General features: G+C 36.7%; 1 protein-coding gene across 12 annotated transcripts in view; it reads left to right on the plus strand.

Annotated features, from left to right (window-relative positions):
- NEK11 (NIMA related kinase 11) overlaps positions 1-26,844 on the plus strand; it is an 82,483-nt gene that overhangs the window by 12,852 nt on the left and 42,787 nt on the right. For 7 of the 12 annotated variants that reach the window (XM_030265076.4, XM_032746760.3, XM_041714499.2 and 4 more), the window contains 7 exons: positions 4,797-4,962; positions 10,081-10,199; positions 15,254-15,318; positions 15,783-15,909; positions 21,926-22,075; positions 22,158-22,236; positions 22,737-22,822. In XM_030265076.4, the coding sequence (XP_030120936.4) occupies positions 4,797-4,962; positions 10,081-10,199; positions 15,254-15,318; positions 15,783-15,909; positions 21,926-22,075; positions 22,158-22,236; positions 22,737-22,822 (792 nt within the window). The remainder of the gene's footprint in view (positions 1-4,796; positions 4,963-10,080; positions 10,200-15,253; positions 15,319-15,782; positions 15,910-21,925; positions 22,076-22,157; positions 22,237-22,736; positions 22,823-26,844) is intronic. The other 5 variants (XM_072925789.1, XM_072925793.1, XM_072925792.1 and 2 more) reach the window with 5 other exon arrangements.

The following is a 26,844-nucleotide window of genomic DNA, read 5'->3' on the forward strand; positions in this document are numbered from 1 at the left end:
ACTTGTTTGCTTTTCACTGGAAGCGTGGTAATCCTCTTGATTTTCCCAAAGAAAATCAAGTGTTCTTAATTTACTGTGTTTCTTTTCTTAGCTAAGAATTCTTCTAGGTTATTCTGATTAGTGTATGCTGACTCGTTGTATTTCATGGTTTCACCAGCTTCCTTTTTCTCTAACAGATAGATGCATGTCTTTAAATTATCTGACCATGCAGACACTGGTGTTCCAAATACGATGGATAAAATGTAAAGAATTTGAATTTTTGTTGTTGAGCTGTCAGCTGCAGAAAAGAAGTACTGGTAGTGGTGGGTGACTTTGCCCTGTCTGTAGGCACATGGTGCCTTTGTTACCATATTTCCCTAACAGTTTTAGTAGTGTGGAAGCGTTATGCAAACTTTCTGCATGAAGGTTGTCACCTCTTCTTCATTTTGGTCCCCATTTGCAGAGCTGGACCTTCTCGGTTTGCCATTTGATAAGTAGAATAGAAGGCATAATTAACTGGACTCCTTTAATTTTATTGTTTGTGACCAATTTCAGACCCAGTTACAGTCTTAGTCAGAGGTGATGCATTTTTACTGAATTGTACCTGGTCCTTGGACTGAGGAGTTACCAGGTGAAGTGGTAGTCCTGCAAAAGTCAGCAAGGACAGAAATACAGCACACAGTTATGGGTTATGTTACAATTCTCCATAGTGGAAACTCAAAACCTAAATGAAATTATAATTAACTGCAGTTAACTGAAAAACTGCCTGTGTAAAATTAAGTTTCTGTTTAATTAAAAGCTTCAACTTTTGGTCATATATTCCTAGATCACAAATTTTCTTTTATCATACCTATTTATTCTTGACATAAAAAGAGTTATGTTTCTTTTCCTTCCTTCTCAGCAAGCAAATTTACCTAGGCATAATTCATATTGCAGTTTGCTCAATAAACAGTACATTTTGAGAATCACTGCCATTTAAGAATTGCACCTGATCCAATAAACCAAATTATATAATAATAAAGTATGTCACCGATGTAAACAAATACCAGATGGGTTGTAAAACATTCCCTTTTAGATCAGTGGAAATAGACTGAGATAAACACTGCTGTGGTGTATTGTCAGTCACTAGTAAAGCTCAAAAAGGGATTCCCACTGCGTGCCTGAATTCCGGAGGGTTCCACCTTCATGTTTGTTTTTCTCTTGCTGTAAGTCTCTCTCTCTTTGGAGGGATTAGATTTTTAGATTAGATTTAGACTTTTTTCCTCTACTTTCTTCCCATTATTGTGCTTTCAGATCCAGTGTTTGACTGCTTTTCAAAGTGTGACAGTGCAAGCCAGCAAAGTTTTGCTAATGAAAATCAGAAGATATTCCCAGAGAAACTGCTCCCAGGGAAGGGGTGTGGGCCTGTTGAGACTGGGATGTTGCTTTCTGTGTTTTGGGATGTGGGAGTGAGCTCCTCTCTCATGTTATTTTCCCACCCTAAAGGGATGGATGTTGTTACCTATACCAGACCCAGCTTCCTCCAGGATGAATGTACATGGTGATGGTTGGATTTTTTTACTCTTCAGATATTAATGCTTTCAACAAGTCTCTTTCAGTTGTGGTCAGTTTGAGATAAAGTTTAAAATGTATTCCATTAGTGATTGAATTATAAGGCTTTTTCCACACAGTTAAAATCCAGAGGATTTTATTTTAAATAAAATAAAATATTCTATATTCTGTATTTAAGATATCTGTATTTAACACATCTGCTAACCCTTCTGTAATAATGTTTCCTAATGGTGTGTTCACTGACATTTTATCTTGTCTTTACATACATGGTCTAGTGGTGGACTTGGCAGTGTGAGGTTTGTGGTTGGACTCAATGATCTTAAAGGTCATTTCCAACCTAAACAATTCTATGATCTGCTTACGTGTTGTATTCTACACTAAGTCAAATTTATAATAACATTGACATTTAAATTAGCATATCTCATTTAGCATTCTATCAGAAGTGGTAGTTAAGTATTTTACTTGGAGGATATCCACATTTTTGTGGCTTTATCTGGTTTTCTACATGTGCCACCTAGATCTCTGATTTCTTTGTTCATGTAATAAATCTGAGATTTCTTAGTTCATGCAAACAGCTTTAGACCTTTAAAATCCTGCTTAATACTTGAACCAAAGTGGCAGAAAATATAAGGACAGATTTTTTGAAAAAACTTTACTTTCAGGTGGCTCTGTATACTCCAGATGAAGTCTTAATGAAATCTGAACAATAGAGTGTATTATTCTGAAAATCCAGAATAAATATTCCGTAACACTCTTCAAAATGTTTGTTCAAAATACTTCAAACAGTTTAGAAAAAATAGGGAAGTAACACAGTGCAGGCATATTTTCAGCAGATGGTCTACAAGTACCATGTCTGAATTATGAGCAATGATGGCTCACTCTTTATTATTAGTCAACTATAAAATGCAGGTTGGATCATAGAAACGTTTTGTCTCCTTCAAAATGTAGAGATGGATTTTATTGGTAGATAGGAGATGCAGGCAGGATGGTTTAGCCAAGAAAGGTTTGTTGTTTTCTCATGGTTACTGAGCTTTTATTTGTGGATCTATCAGCCTATTTGACAACACCAGGGGTGCCAAATTTGAGTTATCTTAGGAGCTGTATAAAGCACAGAGTGTGCCCATTTTAGCTGCCCGTTCAGGTAGAATTTACTTGTGTAAATACTGAAATGGGGTACGGTGAATTTAAGCACTCCTTAGGTGTTTTATGTATTAAAAAATATAGTTAATTTATATAGATGAGTTTCTGGCTGCAGACGTTTCTTTCCTTTAATTTCTTCTAAAGATTACAGGAAAGAACCACTTCAGATCTGGAAACTTTTCCATTTTCTCTGTGAGGCTTCTGAGAGTCTGACATAATTTCTTTGTCAATACTTAATGAACGCAGAGATTTTTTAGTACGCATCTTAAATTTTTAAGTGTGTTTACTGAAATATCATTGAGAACTTTGCAGAAACTATGAAGTCCAGTTAGGTTCTTCATATTTAATGCAGTAAAATCAAACCTTATCTACATATAGACACAGTACACACATATACCAGAGGCATGCAGACATGCCTAATCTCAATTGCATCCAAAAGCTTTCTCTCTAGAAGCAAATGCCTTCCAGCTGTAGGTATGAATTAGAATTGTGTTGCAGAAAACCAATGCCTCATTTACAAGAAGTATATTTTCTTGATTTCTTCTTCTGGGAATTAATTTAAATAAGAAAAACACCTGTCATCTTGTCTGACAGCTGATGACAGCTTTAAGATCACTGAGTGACTAAGATGACAAGCTGTCTGTGCACATCAACACATCAGGCTTTTATTGCTGTCTTGGGTATGCAAGAAACTTGTACTAAGTGGTCTTTAACAAGGACTCATCCTATTTGTCAGTTCTGTGACATGGTTTTTATGAAGGAAGGGGTAAAGGCCCACGTCAGCTGCAGATGAGGAGATTGCAGCAGGTATTGCCTGTCTGTGCTCCATGAAGCTTGTCTGCAGAGATAGAAACAGATCAAAGGGCATGTTTTTATCACAATCCTGATGGGGATTAGGCAAGTTTATATGAAAATTCAACATTGCTAGTCAGAAACTGATTGTTCAGACTTAGGAAAAAATTTCCTCGTGAAGAAACACAGCTTGTATTTTTTTCCCCTTAGATAAGATGAATTATTGTAGTTTTATCACTGTCATGTTTAACTACTGTAACTTTACAACCATCGTCTATTGAGTGGGGAAATTACTAAAAGCACTGTGGAAGCTTCCGTTGAGTCTGAAACTTGCCTTTCATGTATTCAAAAGTTTGGGGAAATTCACCAATTTGTTTCAGTAAAGAAACATTATATTCTCTAATAGTTATCAACATCTTCTGAAAAGACCTATGATGTATTCTTCATTAACTGGTAAAGCAAATGGAAATAAATGTGTTGTATGGCCTTTTTTTAACATTTCCTCAGGAAAATCTTGGCAAAATATGCTTTCTTATAGTGCCCTGCACTATATTTTTGTATTTTTCCAGGTCAAATTAACAGTAAACTGCCCAATCCCAGCCTCTGTATAAAGCTAAGTCTGAGCTATAAATTCTCCTATGGCACATTTGTGTTTTAAGACTAGAGAATATTGGAAATCCCTACATTTTCTGAACATTTTCCAGGGGATTTAGGGTCTTCCTAAACAAACGTTAAATACTAAATGATTAGAAATCATTCAAACAGTATAATTAGATTCCAGCCCCAAATCTAGATTTGTATTTTTCACTTATGTGCTCAGGTGAAGGACAGGCTGATATTTAGGGAAAAAAAAGGGAGAGGCTGAGTTTATCACTGGAAAAACAGCCGCAGAAATATTACTCTCTGTGTTTTTTCTCCTGCCTCCGTGGAGGGACTTGGGCAGAAGCTGCAAATGCAGTTTCTTGCTACTCTTTATTTCATATATTAATCTTGACCATATGCTCTGAGTGGGTTTGAAATCACTTAGATTTGATTTTTTTGTTTGTGTTTGTTATTATGCAGTAATCCATAGCACTGAAAACATGTTCTTAAGAAAACAGTGCAGTAGGTAATTATTGGGAGAAATATTTCAAAACAGTATTTTTAATGTATTGCCTAATTATTTTTATTGCATTCTCATTGTTTACCCATATTTGCCTTATCATTTTATGTTGCCAATAGTTGGTCAATGTTACTATTTTTGCATTTAAGGATATTTTGATGGGATTTTGAATGTTACAAATTTTTACATTTTTCTGGTTTTATTAATATAAAGATTTTTTTTTTTCCTCTAGAAAGGTCCTAAAGAAAATCTCTGTTGGAGACCTAAAGCCTAATGAAACAGTTGAAGCAAATCTGGAAGCACAACTACTCTCCAGATTAGACCATCCAGCCATTGTCAAATTTTATGCAAGCTTTGTGGAGCGAGATAGTTTCTGCATTATCACTGAGTATTGTGAGGTGAGACTGAAGAAATTTGAGAAAATGTGTATATTGAAACAGAGTCTTCTAAGAAGCCATTTTATAAAATGTTTTAGTTTGAATTTTAGTCTTTATTTGTTGCTTGCAGTATCATCTACTACTTGTTAGGTGTGCTTCTTTCAGATAAGGGATGTAACCTGCTCATTTGAGACTCATAGACAAATAAAGCACAGAAGAAGTACATAACTTTAAGTGGAAGTTCATTTGGGGGCTACAAGAAAGGCTTAAATGCAGATACACTGCCAGATCTGTGGGAGAACTCGGGAAGGTTGTACCACTTGTGTGTGATAGGTGAGAGAGGATGAGATTGTGGGTGTGGGGTCATGATATAAAATCTGATATAAATGAGGAAGGGAAAACTCTCTTGTGGTTTGGAGGTGATTACAAGAAGCTTAAGTCTGATCACATGGATGATGAGTTTGGCAGCAACATTGGCTTTATAAAATGAAAAACAGTGTGAGTCAGAGACCAGAGTGTAGTGGATACAGTAAATATTAAAGCAGGATATTCTACAGTATTAGAACATAATGTTCTTAAATGTTCTACCATTAGTTTTTAGACTCCAGCATTTGGTTTAAGGACATTTAGCTGGAATCTGTTGTAAAGCTTTCAAATAAGAATTTAAGCATATTTAAGCCAGTTTTTTAGTAGTTTATATAAAACAAGTGCCTACTTTGTATTAAATATAAATGTGCTCTTTCAAAAAAAATCTGTCATACATAAAGTGATATTTTTATGAAACTGTGAAGCAAACTCTTCAGTTGTGCTCTGCTAGACATGCTGAAATGCTTTGGAAGATAATGAACTTAGACTAATGGGTTACTTGCACACAAATCAAATTTGACTTAACTAATCACACTTCTTCAAGAATTTAGCTTTCATGGGAATAATTAAATAAGTACTATTCCTGTAATTTCTTTCTTCCTTGGAAGTTTTCTTTAATGAAACACAGCTAAATGTGTATTTATTGCTGGGATATTTAAAAATTTAATCTGAAATATTCAGTTCTGTGATACAAGCTGAGTATTTGTTCACACGCTGTTTTGACACATGCAGAAGCTTTTTGTGCCATTCCCTGAATGTCTTACAGCTGGGGTTTGAGAATACTGTCAGCTCTTTGAGGAAATCTGGACCTCAGGACTGAAGAATTATTCTGACAGTCCAGCTATTCCCATGCACTCGTAGTTTTCTCTCTACTACCAAAGTGTCAGTACAAAGTGACCCAATACCAGATCAGTTAAACGTGTAGGAATAAAGAAGCTTATTTCCACAGCACTATGGTGTCTTTAGTCTATCCATTGCTTTTTACTCTTTTTTATTTTTATTTGTCATAAAGTTATAGGTTAGTAAGAAAGAGCATGATAGCAGAGTAATCACAAGCATCGCTCCTTGGAGCTTTGGGATTTTTTTATGCAGGCAATATAAACTACCTTGCATGAAAATGTTTTGATACAGAGTTACCCTAGGATCTGGTAGTCACATCCTCAAACAGGTGAGAATGTATTACAGCAAGGCAGGTGAAGGAAGAGAAAATGGTTTCATTGGCTATGCCCTGAATCTTTTTGGTTTTGAGTCTGCTAGGTGAGGTCAGGATGGCACCTGGCCTTCTCCCCAAAGGCCAGGTTCTGTGGTATCGTTGCATTTATGCCATTACAATATGTTTCACTGAACGTTCAGACAAGGAAAAGTACAAAACAAAGTTGCACAGAGTGCTATAAAGTTTATTTTCTATTTTAGTGGGAGTATTTCCAGAAGTTACACTTTTGTATTTACTTAGTTATAACCTGCCTTTGTATGTGGTGAGATTTGGGTGTTTTGACCTAAACGATGCCTGCTTAAACCATGCATAAATTAAGAATGAGCAAAGTGTAGTGCTACCTGATCCTTGCTTGGAAGTCTAGTACGTTCAGTTTCTCATGCATAGAATAATTACCAGATTGGCAGTAATTGCTACTCTTGGGCAGGCTCAAAACAAAGAGCACACGTTAAGTTGGCATGGAAACAGAACTACCCCCATGAGCTCTATTCTGTTTTCTCCAAAGTACCGTGACTTATTCATTAGCCACGGTGCTTTGCTCATTCTGCCGTGAGTAGCATAGAGGGAGCCTCCAGTGCAGCTGCCCCGTGCTATACCTTGTCCTGTGGAAGAAAACCAGTGACATTGGTCTCCATGGCTCAGCTTGACATCTTTTATTACAACTGATTTCAATCAAAATTATAGAAAAGTGTATTTGTTCTGTTTTGATCTTTCTTGTTGAGCTTCTTAGACACTTTCCCCAAATCAAAATCTCATGGGTAGTATAAACATTATCAGCTAAGACTTACTTCAAACAAAAATGCCTTAATGAACCTTGGATTTCATTTTGTAGTACAACTTTGACTTCAATAATATACAGTTTTCCAAAGCAGTTACTTTAAAAATTGCATCATTTTAATGTATTTTAAGGCAGAATTTGTTGTACTTTTCCCCCAGACAATTATTTATGTCTCTTGACTGTGGTCTCAGCTGTGATATGAGTACACATATGCTAAGGAAATCTGAGCAAAGGGAATAACTGAAGCAGTCAATGCCTGTTCACGTTATCAGCTCTAGATGCTACGCAGTTTCAAATAATTTACTGGTGTGTTTGATACTCTTATATTTACTAAAATATCAGAGTTTATCAGAGTAAAATATTTATTCAGTAAATAGAAACTGCAGCTTGGAAACTCCATATGTACTTAATTTGTTAAATTGTTGAATTCATTGTGAAGTTCTTTGGACTGACCTTCCAAATTGAGAAATTGGGTTAGCAAATTTTTTTCAGAGTTTCACAGCAGCAGTACTTCAGCAAATCTTTTATGATGTGTTTTTGTTTTCCTTTTTTTAGACAAAAAATCAAGAGTAAATTAATTGTAGGACATTGAGACCACTCTTCTCTGCTTGAAGATAAAAAGCTATGCAGTTATGTGAGGGCACATGTAGTGCATTATTCAGCTGCTTTTGTTCTCCTTAGACCTTTTGCAGGGAATTGTCACTCAGCTTCAGAGTATTCACTGCCATAACTCTGTAGGTGCTGCACTTATTTTTCTTTGTGTTTTTTATGGCAATTTGTTGTTGTGAGAGGGGACACATTGGGACAGGGAGAAAAGGTGATTGAGGCCTGCTGCTCTTCATCTGTCCCCACCTGGATAGTACACAGCCCCCTGAGGCCAGCAGCCAGCTGATACATGTTTGAGCATCTCCTCAGACCTGGGCTCTGGATGATCTGGGGCTTCTGTCTGGAGCAGTTTATTTTATAATAATGACTCATTGTTTTTGAGGTGTATGAGCAGACTCAGTCACAGCCCATCTGGCTGCCATGATGGCTGGGTACAATGGAGTACCCAGCAAAAATGTTTCTTTCCTTTCTCTTCTCTGCTGCAAGCAACCAGGGGGAAACTGCTGAACGTTTGGAGTTGCAAAGGGGAAGCAGCTGCTGAGAGTTCCAAGTTCCCAGAAGAGCTTCTCTGTGGGCTGCTGTAGGGCGGCAGATGGAGAACTGAACCCACATTCCCTTCCCTAGTGTATGAGATGATTCAGACATTTCAATTAAAAAATTGCAGGACATTGTCAGGGAACACATTTTTGATAGATGACAAAACAGATTTGCTTTGTTTTAACACACTCACTTTGGAATGTTGTAACTTAGAACCAGAAATCCATAGAAATTACCATAAACTCATGTCAGAAGCACATGAAAATATAGATCTGCAAGGACAGAATCTGTGTATTTTGTAGCAGCGCTGTGAAGCACTGTGGTGTTTGGAACAGAAAAACAAGAAATGCTGAAGACAACATAAAATGGCGAGAGTCAACAGTGCAGAGGAATACAGGGATGATGATGGGAAATGATGGTACTGGTACAGTTGTACAGGCAAAATAGTTACTTGTATATGGCACATAAAGCTTCTGATTTTTTGTAGAATGTATAATATAAAAATAATGATTTATGGGTAATAAGCTGTCCTGATGTAAGGTAATTAGTCTCTAGAATGTAATCAGACTCACAGTCCCTTTGCTCTGGGGTTAGCTACCTCAATATATTGCTTCCCATTAATGTGTATGCATTCTTGTAGAAAAAATTAATTTATTTTATAAACTGAATAAACAATCAGCTAACAACTGTAGCAACATCAGCTAACATCTGTGTATTTTTGAGCAGAAAAAATGGATCTCCTGGAAGTCTCAAAATCCTCTTCCATTGTCTTGTTGTACAGCTGGTATTTCCAAATATCTGGATTATAGTTTTCAAGTAGTCTTTTTTCTGGATATATTTTCTAGTTTATTGGCACTCCCTGCTGTGTGTCCTATTGTTCCATTCCTAGTGCTACTTCAAGATCAATTGTTGTTTTAATGAAGTATCACAATAACACATGCTACATATTCATGAGGCTTTAAATCTGCTTTGTTTCTGGTAAAAGTTTGAAAGAGGACAAAGTATTGTAATTAAAGAGAATGTATTTTAATTCTAAAGGCAATGACATGGTTGCTTTGATGCTAACATGGTTATAACATAATAAATGAGTGCCACTTGAGTGTGCAATGTTTGACTGGAGTGGAAATGCTTTTCTCAAGTTTATTAACTTATTCAGACTGGTTGGGGCAGATTAATTTTACCTACCTAAGTGTCTATGTCATAGCCAGTCAATGTGGGCCCTCATCATAAATCTTTACAGAGAAATAGTGTTTGTACACCATGATCCATTCCTTGCAAAGGTAGACAGCTAGATGACAGAGGTAATTGCACTAAACAGGTGTGTGTTCCTTTGTGTAGCCTGTAAAGGTTTGGGATGACCTGCTCAGATGCTGAAGTTGGGTGACTTGAAGGAAGAACAGTTGGAAACTTTGGAGATCTTGTGTAACACTAAGAGAAAACACCAAAGCCAGGCTGGTTGATACCTTTTTGATTCTCACTTGTGTGTGCTTTTGGTTCAGAATTCACATGCATATATTGTTTTTACAGACGTGCATGATAGGATGCCCGAAGGCCTAAGGAAGTGGGGTCCTGTACTATGATGGAGATAGCATTTTGAAAATTTACCCTAATTGTACAAATATCTTGTGATATTTTTCAGGGTGGAGATCTAGACTTTAAAATTCAAGAGTACAAAGATTCTGGGAAGATGTTCACTCAAAGTCAAATAATAGACTGGTTTATACAGTTGTTACTCGGAGTCAACTATATGCATGAAAGGTACAGTCATTTGTTATGAGAGTATTTAGCCTGGGAGGGGAGTGAATGGAGTTACTGACTAGTTGGAGGTATTCAAACAGAAATGAAAGTTCTGTTCACCAAACATTGTAGTTAGTTTAGCTCAGATACCTCAAGTGTAATTATCTACCCTGCAGGAGCATTGTGCATTATGTCTTCTAGCAGTACAATGGTAAATGTCTTCCAGCATTTAGACACACTTTTTTTCAGAGCCAAATGGAAAATGGAGCACAGTAGAAATAGTTCAATATTGTTAGAACGAAATGGATTAAAAGGTTAAAGCAGAGTCATCCTTTTAAAGGGGAGTCAAGAAGCACCTCCTGCATGTATTTAATGTGAAGCATCCAATAGATATGCTTGATTGACTCCCAGTACAATCAGTGGAGTTATGTACATTGGAGAAGAGATGTCACTTTTAACAGCACATCAAAGATTAACTTAAGAAATTACTGCAGGTCATCCAGATATGAGGAGATCACACATGGCTGAAGCAGGGGTAATGTATATAGATTAATACCCCCCCATGTCATCTCATGAGTGTAACCCTTACCTGCAGTGTGATTTAGGCAGGATGACTGCAGTGATGGAAATATTTCCTTTATTGCCAGTGTGCTGGACATGTACAATGCCTGTCTGGTCCCTTCCTACATCATCCTTTGCAAAGATAAGGCAAAATTTGCTTGCCTGAATTTTAGGTGCAACCAAGCAGTAGGTAGAGAGGTCGCCTGTCGTCAAGAGCAACCGTTCCTGAGTTGAACTGAAGTTAAGTGTGTGGGATGTGTTTGACCTAAACTGATGGATGCCTAATGAGTTTTTTGCCTGTGTAAGATTGTAGAGGGAAAAGGGCAGAGTGAATTGCTGTCCAAGATGCAAGAGCATTTTTGTTCCTAAATGCCAATTTATCTAGGGCTTGTACATGAAATGCTGCCCTGCCAGGGATGGGAGGACACAAAGAGAACTCTCTTGGGATGCTGTGCTCTTCAGCATTCACCTCAGGCCAAAAAAACAGAGGGAAATGAAAATAAAAGTCCTGACAGTTTACCAAAACTATCAGTGTGATTTGGGTTTTTTTCCCTCCCTTGAACTTCAATTATCAGCTTATCATTAAAAGTTTTGGTGCCCTGGAAAATCCCTTTTTAGCAAAATCCCTTCTTTAATATATGTGTTTAGGGGATGCATTGTGCAGAATAATGCAGCATAGTAATAGAAACGTAACATTTGGACTGATGGTCATTATAGGCCCCTTCCAACTGAACTACTTTATTCTGTGAGTTATTCTTTTTGTCTTTCATTTTCTGTATTTTCTTATTTCTTTTTTATCTCTTCTCTCTATTTTACTTATCTTCTACCTGCTCTCAAACAAATCTTTAAAATCAAATGAGATCCTAGAAATAAACTTTATTTAGTAAATATCTATATAAAATTTGGTTTCCTGAGAAGTCAGTTCATTCTCCAATTAAAGCAATTTGATTTTCCAAACAGGATTTTATTTTCTCCTTTTCAATCATGGCTAATAGTACCTCTCTAGACACTAACAAATAACTTTTTTTTAAATTTATACGTATTTATTTATATTTTGTGTTATTGGCTGTGTGTATATAACTTTATTCTTATTAGTATAGAGTCAAACAGTAGCTTAAATGGAAAAGGTTAGGCTTAAAATAATTTAAAACTACCTACAGAAATTTTAAAAACTAAAACATAATAACAACCCTCTGTTTCTGTGTAGAAGAGTCATGCATTGTTTCTTCTCTACTGACATGGAAAAAAGCTCTAATATATATGTTTGAATTATATTGTAATGCAAAGAAAGCTTTTCCCTAGAATTAGAGGTTTGAAGTGTTTACAGCCTGGGGGTTGGTCCTTCCCCATACCTTTCCTCAGAAAACTCAGATTTTGTGGATGTGATGTTTCTTTTTTTCCCAGAGCAAGAAAAATTATTATTTATGGTTTTAAATATAGACTATTTATTCACTTATCCTTCTTGCACAACTTCAGTTCTACACTTTTTGAAAACTCTTATGCTGGAAACTTAATGTAATTTTTTTTTTTTATTGAAACTTGAAAACAAAGTTATCTAGAAAGAAACAGATTCGATCCTTATGTGTCTGATATAAAGAAATGGAGACATAAAAGAGAGAACACAGTTCAATGGTCTTATCTCGATGGAGACCTTTAGCATGAAACCATCCTGTAGTGTCTCATAGTACACATAGCCCATTGCATGTCAGTGCACAGCAATCAAGCAATGAGGCCATTGATTAATTTAACCTCAATTTGAATAAGGCTAACCATGATGTTACCCATCATTTTGCTAACCTTTATGAAGAATTTAGGAGCATAGATTTTTATAAGGTTACTCTTTATGCAAACAGCAGATAATACAGGGTTCAGACTTACACAGAGCCTCTTGCTCTTCTGCAGAGTTCTTCAGATGGAGGAGAGTGACTAATTGTGCATGATTTCACAGCAGTGATGTACTTCAACTTCACTTGTAGCTCATTCTGCTGCAGGCAAAGCTTCTTTCAAGGAGGCTGCCTGCTGCTCAGGGCTTCTCCTGTTCTTTTGTGACTGCCAGCCAGCAAGCAGGTACTCTACAAAAACTAGATATGGGTATATTTACAGATTTGAAACTGTCCTCAAGTGTTAATTTCTGCCCAAAATAACTACTCAATAACCACTTCACTGTCCATCAAGTAAAGTTTTGCTCCACCCCAGCTGATTCCTGTTGCCTTTGTAAGTCTGTCTTTTCCTACAATAAAAAAGTTGCTCTCTTTCTTTAGCTGGATTTACAGTGTAGGCTTGATATTAATTTCTTTGTAGTATTAAAGAATTCTCTTCAGGGAAGATTTCAGCCAGTACCTTGTTTATCTTCAGACATATCTTAGCAGAGTAAGTTACGTTGCAGTGAAAGCTGGAAATATCACCCCAAATATTTATTTGTCATATTAATATATGAAAACATCTTATAAATTTTGGCATTGCAAATAAAATACATTACTTTTCCATCAATATGTTGCAAGGTTATAGGAACATTACATTGTAATTCAAACGAATGTGACCCAAACATCTTTTTTCATCTCCTTTTCAAATAATATGCTACCTAAAGCTTTCTGGATCATTCTTGTACTTCAATGTACCTGTTATTAAAATAATAGCTGTTCAGGAACATTTCAGGTTCGTAAATGCTGTGATTATATTTCTACAAAGGGATACTATTAAAGGAAGGTTGAAATATAGCAATTCTCAGCAACAATATGCAAGAATAATTTGACTCGGTGAAAGCAAGGTCTTTTAAAGGATCTGTGTGATGAATGGTAAGAAAAGTCCTTATGAATCACAATTAACACAGCAAGATTTCTGTAAAAGTGTGTGTGTTTATATCTATATATAGACATATATATCCTTATGAAAGAATAACAAATATCACCTTAGTTTAATTTCCCTATAATGTATTGTATGAGTGTATGTGTATTGCTTACAGAAGTTGTCAAATAGAGAACAAATTATTTATAAACAATATTTTATAAACATGGGTGGAGGCATATTTAATACAACTTTCATTTTTCCCAGTGTGTAAATATTTTCTAATGAAAGGTATTACTTTCAGGGAAAAAAATTAAAATAAAAAAGAAGTTAAAAAAGATTGCTATAAGAAACATGAAGAACTCTTTTCCTTCACCCATAAAAAGAGAAATTTTTATTTTTCACCCATAAAATTAGAAATTTTTATTTTTTCATTTGTGAACTGAGTATATTAAATTGCTTCGTTTTTTTAACTCTTGCAAAAAATATTTTCAAAGGAGTTGTGGACAAAATTAGGTATTTTAATTGTGCTGTAGAACACATATTTTCTAATCTTGAAATAACTATTTTGGAAATAATTCCTTTATGTCAGTGCCTAAGACTTTTATAATTCAAATTTGAGATAATACTTGAGGACTGCTCAAAAATTTGAAATTGAGTACCATATTTAGTTTTTCTGCCCTCAAAAATCATAGAGCATCAGTTTCTTTCTCTTCATTATCTACCATATTTAGTTTTTCTGCCCTCAAAAAATCATAGAGCATCAGTTTCTTTCTTTACATTATCTAAATGGCTGAATGACTATATTTTGCTAATGCAAATACAGTTTTTGTAGCCAGTATGTACCAAATGCTATTCTAACCTCTACCTGAGCGGAGCTGATGACTAATCCTGTGTGTTAGTAATAATTTCAAGAGTGGACAAATTCTAGTTTAGGTGAGGTTATAGGCAACAATGCTTTTGGAAGAGTTATTAACAAGAATTAATTTACAATATATTTTGTATACTGCAGAGATACTTTGTTTTCCTAAGGGGCTGCAGAAATACTGTCACACATACAAGACTTGTAGAAATTAAGAAGGTTCTGTATATCCTTACATGGTGTGTAGCTTATAATGTTGGGGTTTTTTTTCAAACTCTGATGGAAAAATAAGTTTGTTAAAGCTAATTGTTCTGTTCCTTTTCCTTTTCATCTTTGTCTTTGTAAAGTTCTTTCATCTTCCACACATTTACTGCAAAAAATTGAACTACTATCTTAGGCTATATGCATATTTGTCTTTGAAGTAATATTTTTGCTCTGTAGGAGTCTTCCCTTAGCTATTATAAACTCTTTTTGCTGTTTCTCTCATCCGTTATTCTCTCGTGAGGCATCTCATTCTCCTGGCAGAAAATAAGATGTAATGCTCTTAAGCCGAGTCAGATAGGAAGACTTGCCTTGCTCCCTTCCTCTGCAGCTCATGCTATGTCTGTATCTGTGTTCTTAAGCTTGGGTTCCCAGGTATATTTTTATTATCCTGCTTAGGCTGTCATCCTGCATGTGGGTGCCTGTGAATGCACCTCTGTGAAGCTCCTTAATGCCATTGTCCATGGCAGATTGTCCCTGGCAGTTAGACTCTAGCAGTGGTGGGCTGGTCATTCTGAAAAGGGCTGAAGTTTAATACCTGAAATACTTAATAAGTGACTCTGAATGATTCCAGTTGGGTGAGGTTGAATTTCCTTTTCTATTCCAGACGGATACTTCACAGGGATTTGAAAGCCAAGAATATATTTTTGAAAGATAATCTTCTTAAAATTGGTGAGATTTCCATACTTTTAAAGCTATATTTTCATGTGATAGAACAGTCCAGCAGACATTTTGTCAGTAAGGAGATTTAAAGAAAATCATGTCAGAAATAGTATTTTGATATGTAGTCAAACATTTGTTTGACAGTCAGACACAGGAGAGGAAGTGAAACCTCTAGCCTTGAGAATGCTTCAAGCTTGGCTGGACCTGGACCTGAGCAGCCCCATTTAACTTTAGGCCAGGAGTTTGAATCAGATGACCTTGTGAAGCCTCTTCAAACCCACATTGTTCTGTGATATTATGCTTTTGTTGTGTTTTTATTTTGAAGAATTACAGAAAATAGTTTTTCCCATTTTTTAAAATACTAGTGGAATTTTCTGGATCTGCAGTCACTTTATCATGTCTGACAATAAAAAAAAATAATATTGATACATATATTTATATTAACGAATTATTGTTTCTACTGATATTTTTAGGAGACTTTGGAGTTTCTTGTCTTTTGATGAGTTCATGTGATCTTGCAACTACTCTTACTGGGACACCATACTACATGAGTCCAGAAGTACTGAAGCACCAGGGATATAATACAAAATCTGACATTTGGTGAGTAGTCATAATGTTATTTTGGTTGGATTAGGCATTTATCTCCACTAAAACTATTTCAGGACATTAGGATGAAATGTTGCAATCTGAAGCCTTGCCTTTGTGTTAAGAAGCATGTAGTTGGCTTTTATTCTGGGTTGTCTGAGACTTTGAAGGAGAATAAGATTCAGGTCCAGTCTCTGATGTGATACAGGATGATTGTAGACAAAGTTCAGGTTTTTCTAGGAAGGAGGAAATCTCATTTTTTCTTGAATTGAGATAGATGAAATGAAAGAAGCAACTTTCTGTGAAACTTTAGGTGGATGAGCAAAGAGTGATGCTGGCTGAGAAGATAGCAGAAGGACCTTCTTAGGAACTAAATTTAAAAACATTAGCAAATGTTAAAAGCGAGTAAGTATTTGGAAATGGAGCTGAAATGAGAATAACTGTGGTGTTGGAGCAGAAACAAAAAGGCAATCTGTTTTAGAAGAGGCTCAAAGGTAGAAAGAAAAGTGTTAGTTCTGCATTTAAGTGCCACAAATTCTTGAGATCAGAACTTCTGAGGTGATGATTAAAGGATCAAGTTTAGGATCTGAGGTCTGTTGAAAGACTTTAGGAAACTTCTAGGTGTGCAGGTACGCTTCAAGTTCTTCTAAGATGAAGAAAGATTTTTTTGGAATGGCAAAAATATCTGGCTTGTTTATATGTGTGTCCTAAAACATCTCATGTTTTAAGATGATAATTAAAAGTGTTGAGTTTTTAAATTTTGTCATAATACTTTATTTAAGGGGCTTTGTTTCTTTTATGAGGTGTTTTGTTGGGTTGGTTTTTTTTCTGTAGCTATTATATCATAAGATTAATTTATAAAATAAATATATCAAACCAGGAAAGTTCCTTTGTGAAACAATTGGCCCCTAGAATATAATTTGATTGCTTGATAATTTGCTCTAGCTTTATCTCAGTTCTGCCTTTCAAAATATACTTGTTTTGAAAATATGCCGCAGGATATAATTCTAAAAGTAGAGAACAATCATCTGTATTTTCAAGTGGTAGCAACCATTTTTCAGTTGACATATTCAGTCCAGTCAATGGATATGTCAGGAATCTCATCTCATGGCCTTTGAGGCTGCCTGCTAAGGATTTGATGTCAGATTCTCTCTTGTTCACCTGTGGCAAATATCAGTTAATACAGGTAGTCAATAAAAATATGTTGAGATATGATTTCAAAAGATATCAAAACAAATGAATAGATGGGGAAGCCCACCTTTTGTGCTCTTCTACTGTAAGGAATAATTTCTTTTACTGCAGTGCAAATAGAATTAATCTTATGATATAATAGCTACAGAAAAAAAGTAAAATACATGTTTACGTTCTGTTTGTGGTTACTAGTGTAAATCTATATAGATAATTGAAATTGTATAGGGTAAGCATAATCAGAATTTGGTCCAATATTTTTATAAATGCTGTGTTGATCACACTTTCAAAATTTACAAAAATACAGAAAAAAGCCCCCCATTCCAAACTCAGTAGCTACCAGCTTTCTGCTCTACTTTCTGCCTTCTGTGATCCTTCCAAAGCATTACCAAGAGCACTCACATGAGGATGAAAGTGCCTTCAACAGGAGCTTCTTGGCCCTCACTATAGGGGCACTAAGGGTGAGGTGTGCCCTGACTCAGTACTTCCCTAGCCCACAAACCCCTTCCTTTTTTAAGCCAGGAAACTCTTCTGATCAGGACTCATGTTTGATTGATACTCTTGTCTTTTAATCTTTTGACAAGTATTCTATTTTATTTTTTTCCTCTGCCCCATTTAACAGGGGTCAAAAGACAAGAGGACACTAAGCTTACAGTGGAGCCCACCCTGGAGGCTCCAGGTGAGATGAAGTCCTTGGGCCACTGTGCAGGATGTTCAGTTGCTGATGAAGGATTGAAGACTCACAGAATGCTTTGGGTTGGAAGGGCCCTTAAAGATCCTCTCATTCCAACTCCCCTGCTATGCGCAGAGACACCTTCCATTAGATGAGGTTGTTCAAAGCCCCATCCAACCTGGCCTTGAACTCTCTCTCAGTTTGAAGTTGTTACCCCTTGTCCTATGATTACACACCTTTGTAAAAAGTCTCTCTCTGTCTTTCTGTCACTTTATGCGCTGCAAGGTGCTCAAAGGTCCCACTGGAGCCTTCTCTTCTCCAGGCTGAACAACCCTGACTCTCTCAGCCTGAATCCATGGAATGGGTGTTCCAGCCCTCAGATCATCTTTGTGTACCTCCTCTGGACTTGACTCAACAGGTCTGCATCCTTCTCATCTTGAGGGCCCAGAGCTGGATGCAGTGCTCCATGTGAGGTCTCAGAATAGAGGGAAGAGTCTCCTTCCTCAGCCAGCTGGTGACCCTGCTTCTGATGTGGCCCAGGATGTGGTTGGCTTTCTAGGCTCTCAGCGCATATCACCAAGTCATGTTGAGCTCTTCATCAAGCAACATCCCCCATGTCCTCCTCCTCAGGCTTGTTTTTCCATTCTTTGCCCAGTCTCTATTTGTGACCTAAGTGCAGGACCTTGCAATTTGCCTTGTACTTCATAAGGCTGGCACAAGCCCACCTCTCCAGTCTGCCAAGGTCCCTGTGGATGATAGCCCTTCCTTCCAGCATGTCAACCATACCACACAGCTTGTCAGCAAACTTGCTGAAGATACACTCAGTCCCTCTGTCCATGTTGCTGACAGAGATGTTAAACAGCACTGTTTGTTGATCCTGAGGAATTTCAAGGAGTTGTCCAAGTCTTTTATATGTAGCTGAGGTGACATTCTCTCTTCAGACTTGTCTTTCTGATCTCCAGCAGGACTCAAAAAATTCACACACAAAAATTCAGACTTACAAGTGTCCCCATGTTAAATGCAAAATATCTTCTGGAAAAGACAATTAGTGCTATCTTACCTTGTTATTGTGAACCTCTCACTGTTCAGTTCATTGGAAAGACCTTAATTTCTGCTGCATTACTGATGTGCTCTAAAGACACGCTGTGCTTTTCAGGTTCACTGAAACATTCTGCAACTGGTTTTTCAAAACTGGCTTGAATATTCACAGTGCAGCAGCTGGTACAGGAAGTATTGTCCTTTATAGCCCAAGGTCAATAGATGGGGGAAAAAGCTTCATGTTTTACAGGTTTTTTTTCCACCATGGAAGTTCTGCAGTTGGTCTCAGAGAAGTGGCAACATTTATGTTTTTCTTCAGTTGGAATGTCTGGGCAGGAGTTCTTTCTTATTCCAGGCTTTATGTCAAATCTAAATTCACAGGAGGCAAATTAAAGTTGGCTCACATGTTTTCCTCAGTATCCCTGAGCCTGGACTGGCCAGGCCATGAGTTCACCACCCCCTCTGTCCATGGTGCTTCCCAGTGTGGATCCGGCAGACGGAGCAGAGTCAGAGCAGAGCCGGCAGCTGAGCGAGACCGAGAGCCCAAGAGGCCAGGCTGGCTCAGGGCTCAGTCCCTGATGTATGAGTGCCACTGGGGCTCACTGGTAGCCCAGCCCAGCGTGACCCCAGGTGCTGCTGTGCCTGGCCTGGTGTCCCTTCCTGCCCTCACACACCCTTGGTGACCCTGGTGTTGCTGGGGCTCGGCCGACATTGCCGTGCCTCCAGTGCTATGGAAGAGACAAAGCGATGTTGCAATCACGTGTAAATCCATTGTGCTCTGTCTTCCATCAAGTCCTGTCAGATTTTGATGGATGATTTGTCTGTTGTGTTTGGGTGAATTGGGCTGCCTGCACCACAGATCTTGAGGCTTTCATTTTATTGTGCTTGTTTGTCTGTGCTTTCTCCCAATTTTGTATTTTTCTTTAATATTAACAATCAAAAAATGAAGCAATGTGAAGGCTGAGGGGATGGGCCTGAGGAAGACAGCAGCAGGGAGTTCTCATTTCAGGGCTGATGACTGAGTATTGAGGAAATTAAATTCAGAGACGTATTCCTCACAGATTCTGAAGCCAATGAATTCTTAAGACCTTCTGATATGATCAGACTAAGAGATATAAGCCTTAAAGGTATATGTATTTACATTATCTGACTTTTGAAGTTGAATTTAAAGCTCACTTGGATCTTATAACCTTTGAAGAATTGTAAGAATTTGTTTTTTTACCAAAGATCAGAAGATGTTAAAAGAATGACAATATTTATGTAAGCAGCATAAACCTCAAAAAAAACTCAGATGGTTTCTCCTAAGAGGGCGGGGTTAGAAATCTGTCAGTTGAGACTGGGGAGAACACACTGAAGCCTGTCCAGGTGCTCCATTTTATGATGTAATTGAGCATAAGTAGCTTCAACATGAACTTGAAATGCCACAATTTTGCTGAAATTATGTGCTCTTTGGGAACTTTGTCAAACCTGTCCATGAATATAGGGAGTTGTCAAAGCAAATGTGCGGACTGGCTGGTTTAATGACCATTTTAGAATTTTATAACGTTGGCACTTATACAGGCTAAGATTATAAAAGTAATTAAATTATATGTTTGGATCATGTGTGGATTGCTTATGGGAATTGGGAAGCAATTTCCTGCTCACAAGGTACTTAGAGCAGAAACGTAGAAACACAACTGAGAAATGCAGTTTTGAGCCAAAAGCTTGCCTGTTATTTCTTTGGGTGTTTGCAGCTCAGCAGCTCTCTTGGGAAGAAATAGCCTTGTTCAGAAACCCAGGGCAGCATTTCTCAGCTTAGGAGATATTTAATTTTAAAGATTTCAATGCTGCAGAAAGAAACTTTATTCTTTTTCCTTTGTTTTTCTTTACTTTCCCCCCTGTTTTTTTCTTTTATGGGACAGATGGGATTTTCCCTGGATAGCCTATTCACAGCCCTGGCTGCAGCAGAATGCCCTGAGCATTCTTTTCATCTTTCTCCACCTCAGGTGTAGTCAGAGTACTAAACTAGATGAACAAATCAGCTTCCCTGATGTGTCAAATCCCATATTCCTAATGGCTCATTAAGCAATTTCTAGCTGCCAGAATCAAGCAGCTTCCAAAACATATTGATTCTGCAAAAAGAAGTAATAGTACAGTCTGTCTGTCAGGTTGGGATTTTCCTTCTTTTTTTCTTCTCTCTGGCTGATTTCCATTTTTATTTGATGCTTTCAGATGCTGTGTACATAGGGGTTTTTTGTTGTTCTTTTTGCTTAAGTATTTTCTCATGTGGTAATTATCTTGTTTCAAAGTCTGAACATACATTGTAAATACAGATTATCATCTGTGTCTTACTGTTTACTGATTTTGAAAGTTTGAAAGCTGTTTGACAGTTAAATCTTTAAAAAACCTAGGCAACCATTTATTTACCTCAGTAATTGTTCTTTAGTTGGTTCTTAGCAAAAATGCTCTGCTAATGGTTTTCACATACTTGCTTGAAAAGTAGCAGTGAGTGGAGTTCCCCCCCCCCCCCCCCCCCAATTCTCTCTCTTCTTCCCTATTTGCACTGAATGTAGAGCCTGGGTTTCCATTTTAAAATTATTTGCTCTTGTTCTTTTATTGCCAGATGGACCAAAACAACTCCTCTTCTTTAACCAAAATGAATAAATGAAACTTTGGTCATTATTTGCTTCCAAAGATTTTTATACTGCTTTCCTGACAGCCATTCACCCATACATATTTCTTAACATTATGCTTTATTTTCATACTCCTTCTGGAATCACAGATTAAATTATAACATTTTAAAAGTCAAATACAAAAAATATTTAAGCTGGTTGCTTAGATGAGCATCAGCCTGTATCTGACTCTCACCAGAATTTTCTATGACCTTTGTCAAGTCAATCATTGATCATGTCAGCACCCCTTACTGGAGAAAGAGCTGAGCATCCTCCAAGGCCTGCAAAACTCAACTCCCTTACTTTTTAAAAAAAACATTCTTCAGACAGAGCTCAGCTGAAGTGCAAACTGTTATGAACAACCATTATATAAAATTATTATGAGGGTGTTTATTTTAAAATGTTCAACTTGGTGAGTTTTTATGATGGCCATTAGGACTGGTGAATAATACATACTATTCCTACTTGCTTATTCTTCAAGGTCTCTGGGATGCATTTTGTACGAGATGTGCTGTATGAACCATGCATTTTCTGGACAGAATTTTTTGTCTGTTGTGTTAAAAATTGTGGAAGGTGAAACACCTTCTCTTCCTGATAGATATCCAAGCAAACTGAATGCTGTGCTATGCAGGTATGTTATTTTCTTGTTTAGCAGGTTTTTCCGTAAGTTTGGACGATTGCTTAATTACTACTTTTGTTTTTTAATGTTTCAGGATGTTAAGTAAGAATCCTTCATTGAGACCAGCAGCAGCAGAGATCCTAAAATCCCCTTATATTGATGAACAGCTAAAGGTATGTAAGAAAAAGCAGTAGCTGTACACTTGCCATTTGAATATGTATTTTGCAAAAGCAAAATGGAGGTAGGGAAAACACGGTGAGAAAAAATAATTTTATAGCTGTTGATAGGAGCATTCATCTAGGGGACTTTCAGAGCTGTAGTACAAATATAACTGGGGAATGAAGCCCTCATCACTTGATATGCTGAATGTATCCCCTCTTATATGTTATGAGCAATAAAAACCTAGACATTTATGCATAAAAGATGTAGATCACTTGGGCCTGTGTACATATATCTCTGAACTGTTCTGGTTAGTCATAGTTTTAATGAAAACCAATGCTTTTTGCTCTTTTTTTGCCCAGGTCTCAGTGCCTGTATTTTTTGGCTTTCTGAGAAGGTGGGGAAGGAAACTGCTTTGTCAGTTTTTATATTAGGATTGTATTGGGTAGTAGCTGAAGATTCTGAATAACTTTACATCAGGTCTTGATACCCCTTCTGTTTTATTTCCCTGCAGAAAATACAGTACAAGTTCACAAACATGGCTGTGAAAGACAAGGCACTTAACTGTCAGAAAGAAACTGATCCCATTTTTGGAGCTGTGTAAGTATTTTTAACAGTTTTATGGGCAGTAGTATATGAAATTACAGTGTTGCCAAAAAATGTCATTAACACTTATGTCAATGTCGTAGTGCTTTATGCTTAGACAAACCTATTCCCCAGAAATACAAAAAAGCAACCACTCCCATGAGGGAGATGCATAATTAAGATTTAAGGAGTAAAAAAATATTTGCAGATGAAATATTTTTATTATGTGACTGTGTAAATTGCACATGCTTGTGCAGTATACGTTGATGTTAATTTGGTACCAATTGGTATGTAAATAATGACATTTGTTCTGAAATTTTGGAGATTTAAGCTGTCATTTTAGTTAGGTTATTATCATTTATAGTGCTACTGTTTCTGTACCTACTAAAAATTGAATGTAAAAGCTGTGTTTCCTAAATGACACCAGACTACAAGCATACATACTTAAACTAATATTAAGGTAAAGCCTCTGTAGGATACTGTTATCTTTATCTTGTAACTTCAGTGAGAAATCAAGAGTAGTGATGTTTCTTGGCTCTTACATCAGCAATGTCATACCACATGATCTTTCTCTTAGGCATTGAATATATATTGAATTAATTAATTGCATTAAATTACAATGGTGCAATGTTTAAAGCAAATTCCAGCATGGACATTTTCATTTTGCCTGTGTAAATTAGCTCTGCAGTTTCAAGGGCAACTCGCCCTCCCCTTTGCTCCCACCCCTGAGTTTTATATACAGGTTTTGTTCTCTTGGGAGCTAGCAAGAGCAAAACCAGAAGTTTGTGATCCTGTGAGGAAGCAATGAATATCCCTGTTTCTTGTTTCCTTTAAATAATTGTCAAGATTTTAACAGCTCTCTAATATTTATTTTGAATTATTAGGTAACAGCAATAACGATTAAAACATTCCAGAACTGGCAGTGCTTTTGAGGCAGTGGGACTTTCACCTTTGTTTTTTGTGACCTCTGCTCTTGGGCAGGACCCACAGTTTTGCAGCTGTGATGACTTTGCAGTTGCTGCCAATTCTGCAGCTTGCAAGCCTCCCTTCAGGAGAGGTGACCACCTTCAGCTTTTCCAAACACAATGTAGTTTACTGTCAGTGGTAGGAAGAAAGCAGAGTGCAGATGGTTTAATTCAGCATAGCAAAACCTTTTGTACATCATTTCACACAGTTTAACTGCTGTGTCTGTAGGCTCTTATCTCTACAAATTGTGTTTTGAGTTTCAGCTTGTCACTTCTTTTCTTAATGTCTCTTGTTGACAGATGAATCTCTGTCTTTTTGTGAGGCCAAAGTTTTTCATTTTGATATGAATAGGTATTTTTTGTATAAATAGTTTATTGAACTTTGCAAGCCTTGATGCAAAATGAAGCAATAAATATATATATTCAAGTTAACTTGATTAATTGTGAGAGGATTCCTTCCTTTTCAAATTAAATATAGTTAACTACAGAGATGCTCCGTAGAGATCTCCTATAAATTCCTATAAATAGTTTTGGGGCACTGAAATGTTTCCCAGATATTATGTCAACTCTATCTGAATTATATTCATTATTTAATGCTTGTTGACACACAGATTATGAAAATCATAAAGAAACTTTTAATTCTTGCTTTTATCTTGCGGGCACAAGATTTCAGATTATCTGTATACACCAAAACCATTGTATCTGCTTTGGAAAGCAGTACTGTTACTTGCAGAAATATATCCAGACTTCAAATATCCTCATGCTTCTAGAGGAGACTGATAATACCACTTTGTATTTTTTGTAAAATATATACTGTATTCTATACCTGATCCATTGTCATTAGCATGAATGTATTGAGTCTCATCACCTTCCAAATGGACATATTTTTTGACAGAGATAGCATGTGGGAAAGACATTTATGTATATCCTAGAATCTATAAGTATATTTTTTCAAAATCAAGTTTGTAGTCTCTAAGAGGAAGAGCAAGTAGTTCTAACTACAAACACCATGCTCTTATACTGTTGTTAGAGGGAAATAAAAAATTCTCAGGGTCCATGGTGTCGAGGTGACCCCAAGATTGTAAAAGTCCTTGTTCTACCAGCCCATGCAGTCACAGAAAGAGTCTGAATAGGTAGGATCGGCTTCTCAGGGTTGTTTATTTTTCCTTATCTATAACATTCTTTCTCTGACCTGCTGAGCTCTGTCTAGCAGGTCAGCCATGGCATTCTGTCTGCCCTCTCGGGCAGCGTTTACATTTGCTACCAAACACTACGTGTACTATGTTTACAATAATGTGCCAATATCTATCACTTACGTCAGACAGTGTGTCTCTACCTTAAACCAATAGAAAAGTGTCACCATCACAGCAAGACATGGAGGGCAAGAAGAAGGAGAAGGTCAGGACACGCCCAAATCCCTCCATCTTGTCTCCCTGAGCCCCATTCTAAAAACCCCAAAATTCTACTTTTTCACCCTGTGTTAATTTAACTATCACACTACCCAAACCCTTGTGTCTTGTAATTCCTCATACAAAGTTGGCAGTTTTTTCCATGGGCTAAAATCAAAGCCACAGGTCTTTCTGACTTCATGCCAGGGTCTCGAGACAGCCAAGGCAGCCAGAGGGATGTCCTGGACTTCAACAGAAAAATCTGCTTCTGTGTAGAGGTCCAGAGTTCCTATAAATCATGAAGCAATGAATATCAATTTATCTTGAGGTTTCAAAATTCAGGGCATCAATTCAAGAAAAAAATCCTAGGAGTAGCTTTACTGCAGCTTATCCTCACTTGTGCTACAGTGTGATTATTTTTGTCCAAGTGTTTGGAATATGCAAGAAGTCATAATTTTATAATGACTCTCATTGTACTTATGAGAACATTGGCTGCCTGTATTGTCACTGGTAAGCAAAATGCCAAATAATTCCTGCATTCCCAGATCTAAAGAGGTAAGCAAAATTAACTACAAATACCTGAAAAATGACAGAGAGCAGAAAAGGGGAGGAGAAAAAAATTAAACATGGTGAATTCCCCACATCTGCTGTTTTGCAGCAATACTCTAGCCCCAGTGAGTGTACAAACAGTTGCTTGCTATGGTGTTCTCCTCAACCATTAGTACTTTATGTTTACTCTTTTCTCACCAGGAATTCTTTTTGCCATGCAAAGCAAAAGGTTGAGTCTAGTTTCTTCAAGTGAAGGCCTCTGATGGCTTATTTTAATCTATTCCCATTCAAGTAATAAATTTTAAATATTCAAGTAAGTATAAGGCTGTACAAGTTCAGTCTCAACTTGAATGAAAAATTGCTTTTTTTCCCCATGAGATTATTTTAATTTAAATTAGAGTTTTTTACAGGAGACAAGAAATATGTCTACATTATTCATACTTGAAGAGTTAGTTCCATTCTTATGAATAATTGAACTCTCCTTGTCTTTGTCCTTAATCTTTCATATCTCACAATAATATTCATATCTTTGCACTATTTGAAAAACATAATGAGTTTTCTCTGCTCATTTATTAAAATCCTGATTTCCAAATGATACTCCAGAAGGAGTGTTACAATTTGTATGGTTACAAACCTGGCCTCTTAGATTATCAGAAGTGAATTTATCTCGTAAGAGCATAAACAGTAATTTGAAATGGATACTTGGTATTATACATACATGGTGTAATAGATAAATATTGTGTAAGGGAAAGGAGACTGCCAAGGCATTTCAAATTAGGGTTTAATTTTTGTTTTAATTGCTGTAGGATATGAGATAAAATTCTGAGATTACTATTCTTTTTCTGATGAAGGACTTATTTTGCTCTCCTAGGTTGATAAATACAGCTGAAATACATAAGTCAGTAATTCATGGTCAGCTTTCAGATATGGTCAATGGAGACCATTTCACCTGTGAACTCTTATTATTGATTAGGACCAGAAATTCAAGAGAATAACATTATAATTGTATCTGTCATTAAAGACACATAAATATTCTCATTTATTCCAGACAGCTTGTAGCAATCAATGTAAAATATACAAGCTCTCATTTTATGACTACCTTTGTACTTGGAATATGCCCAATAATGAAGTCCAG

Source organism: Taeniopygia guttata, chromosome 2, assembly GCF_048771995.1.
Source record: "Taeniopygia guttata chromosome 2, bTaeGut7.mat, whole genome shotgun sequence".
NCBI lineage: Eukaryota > Metazoa > Chordata > Aves > Passeriformes > Estrildidae > Taeniopygia > Taeniopygia guttata.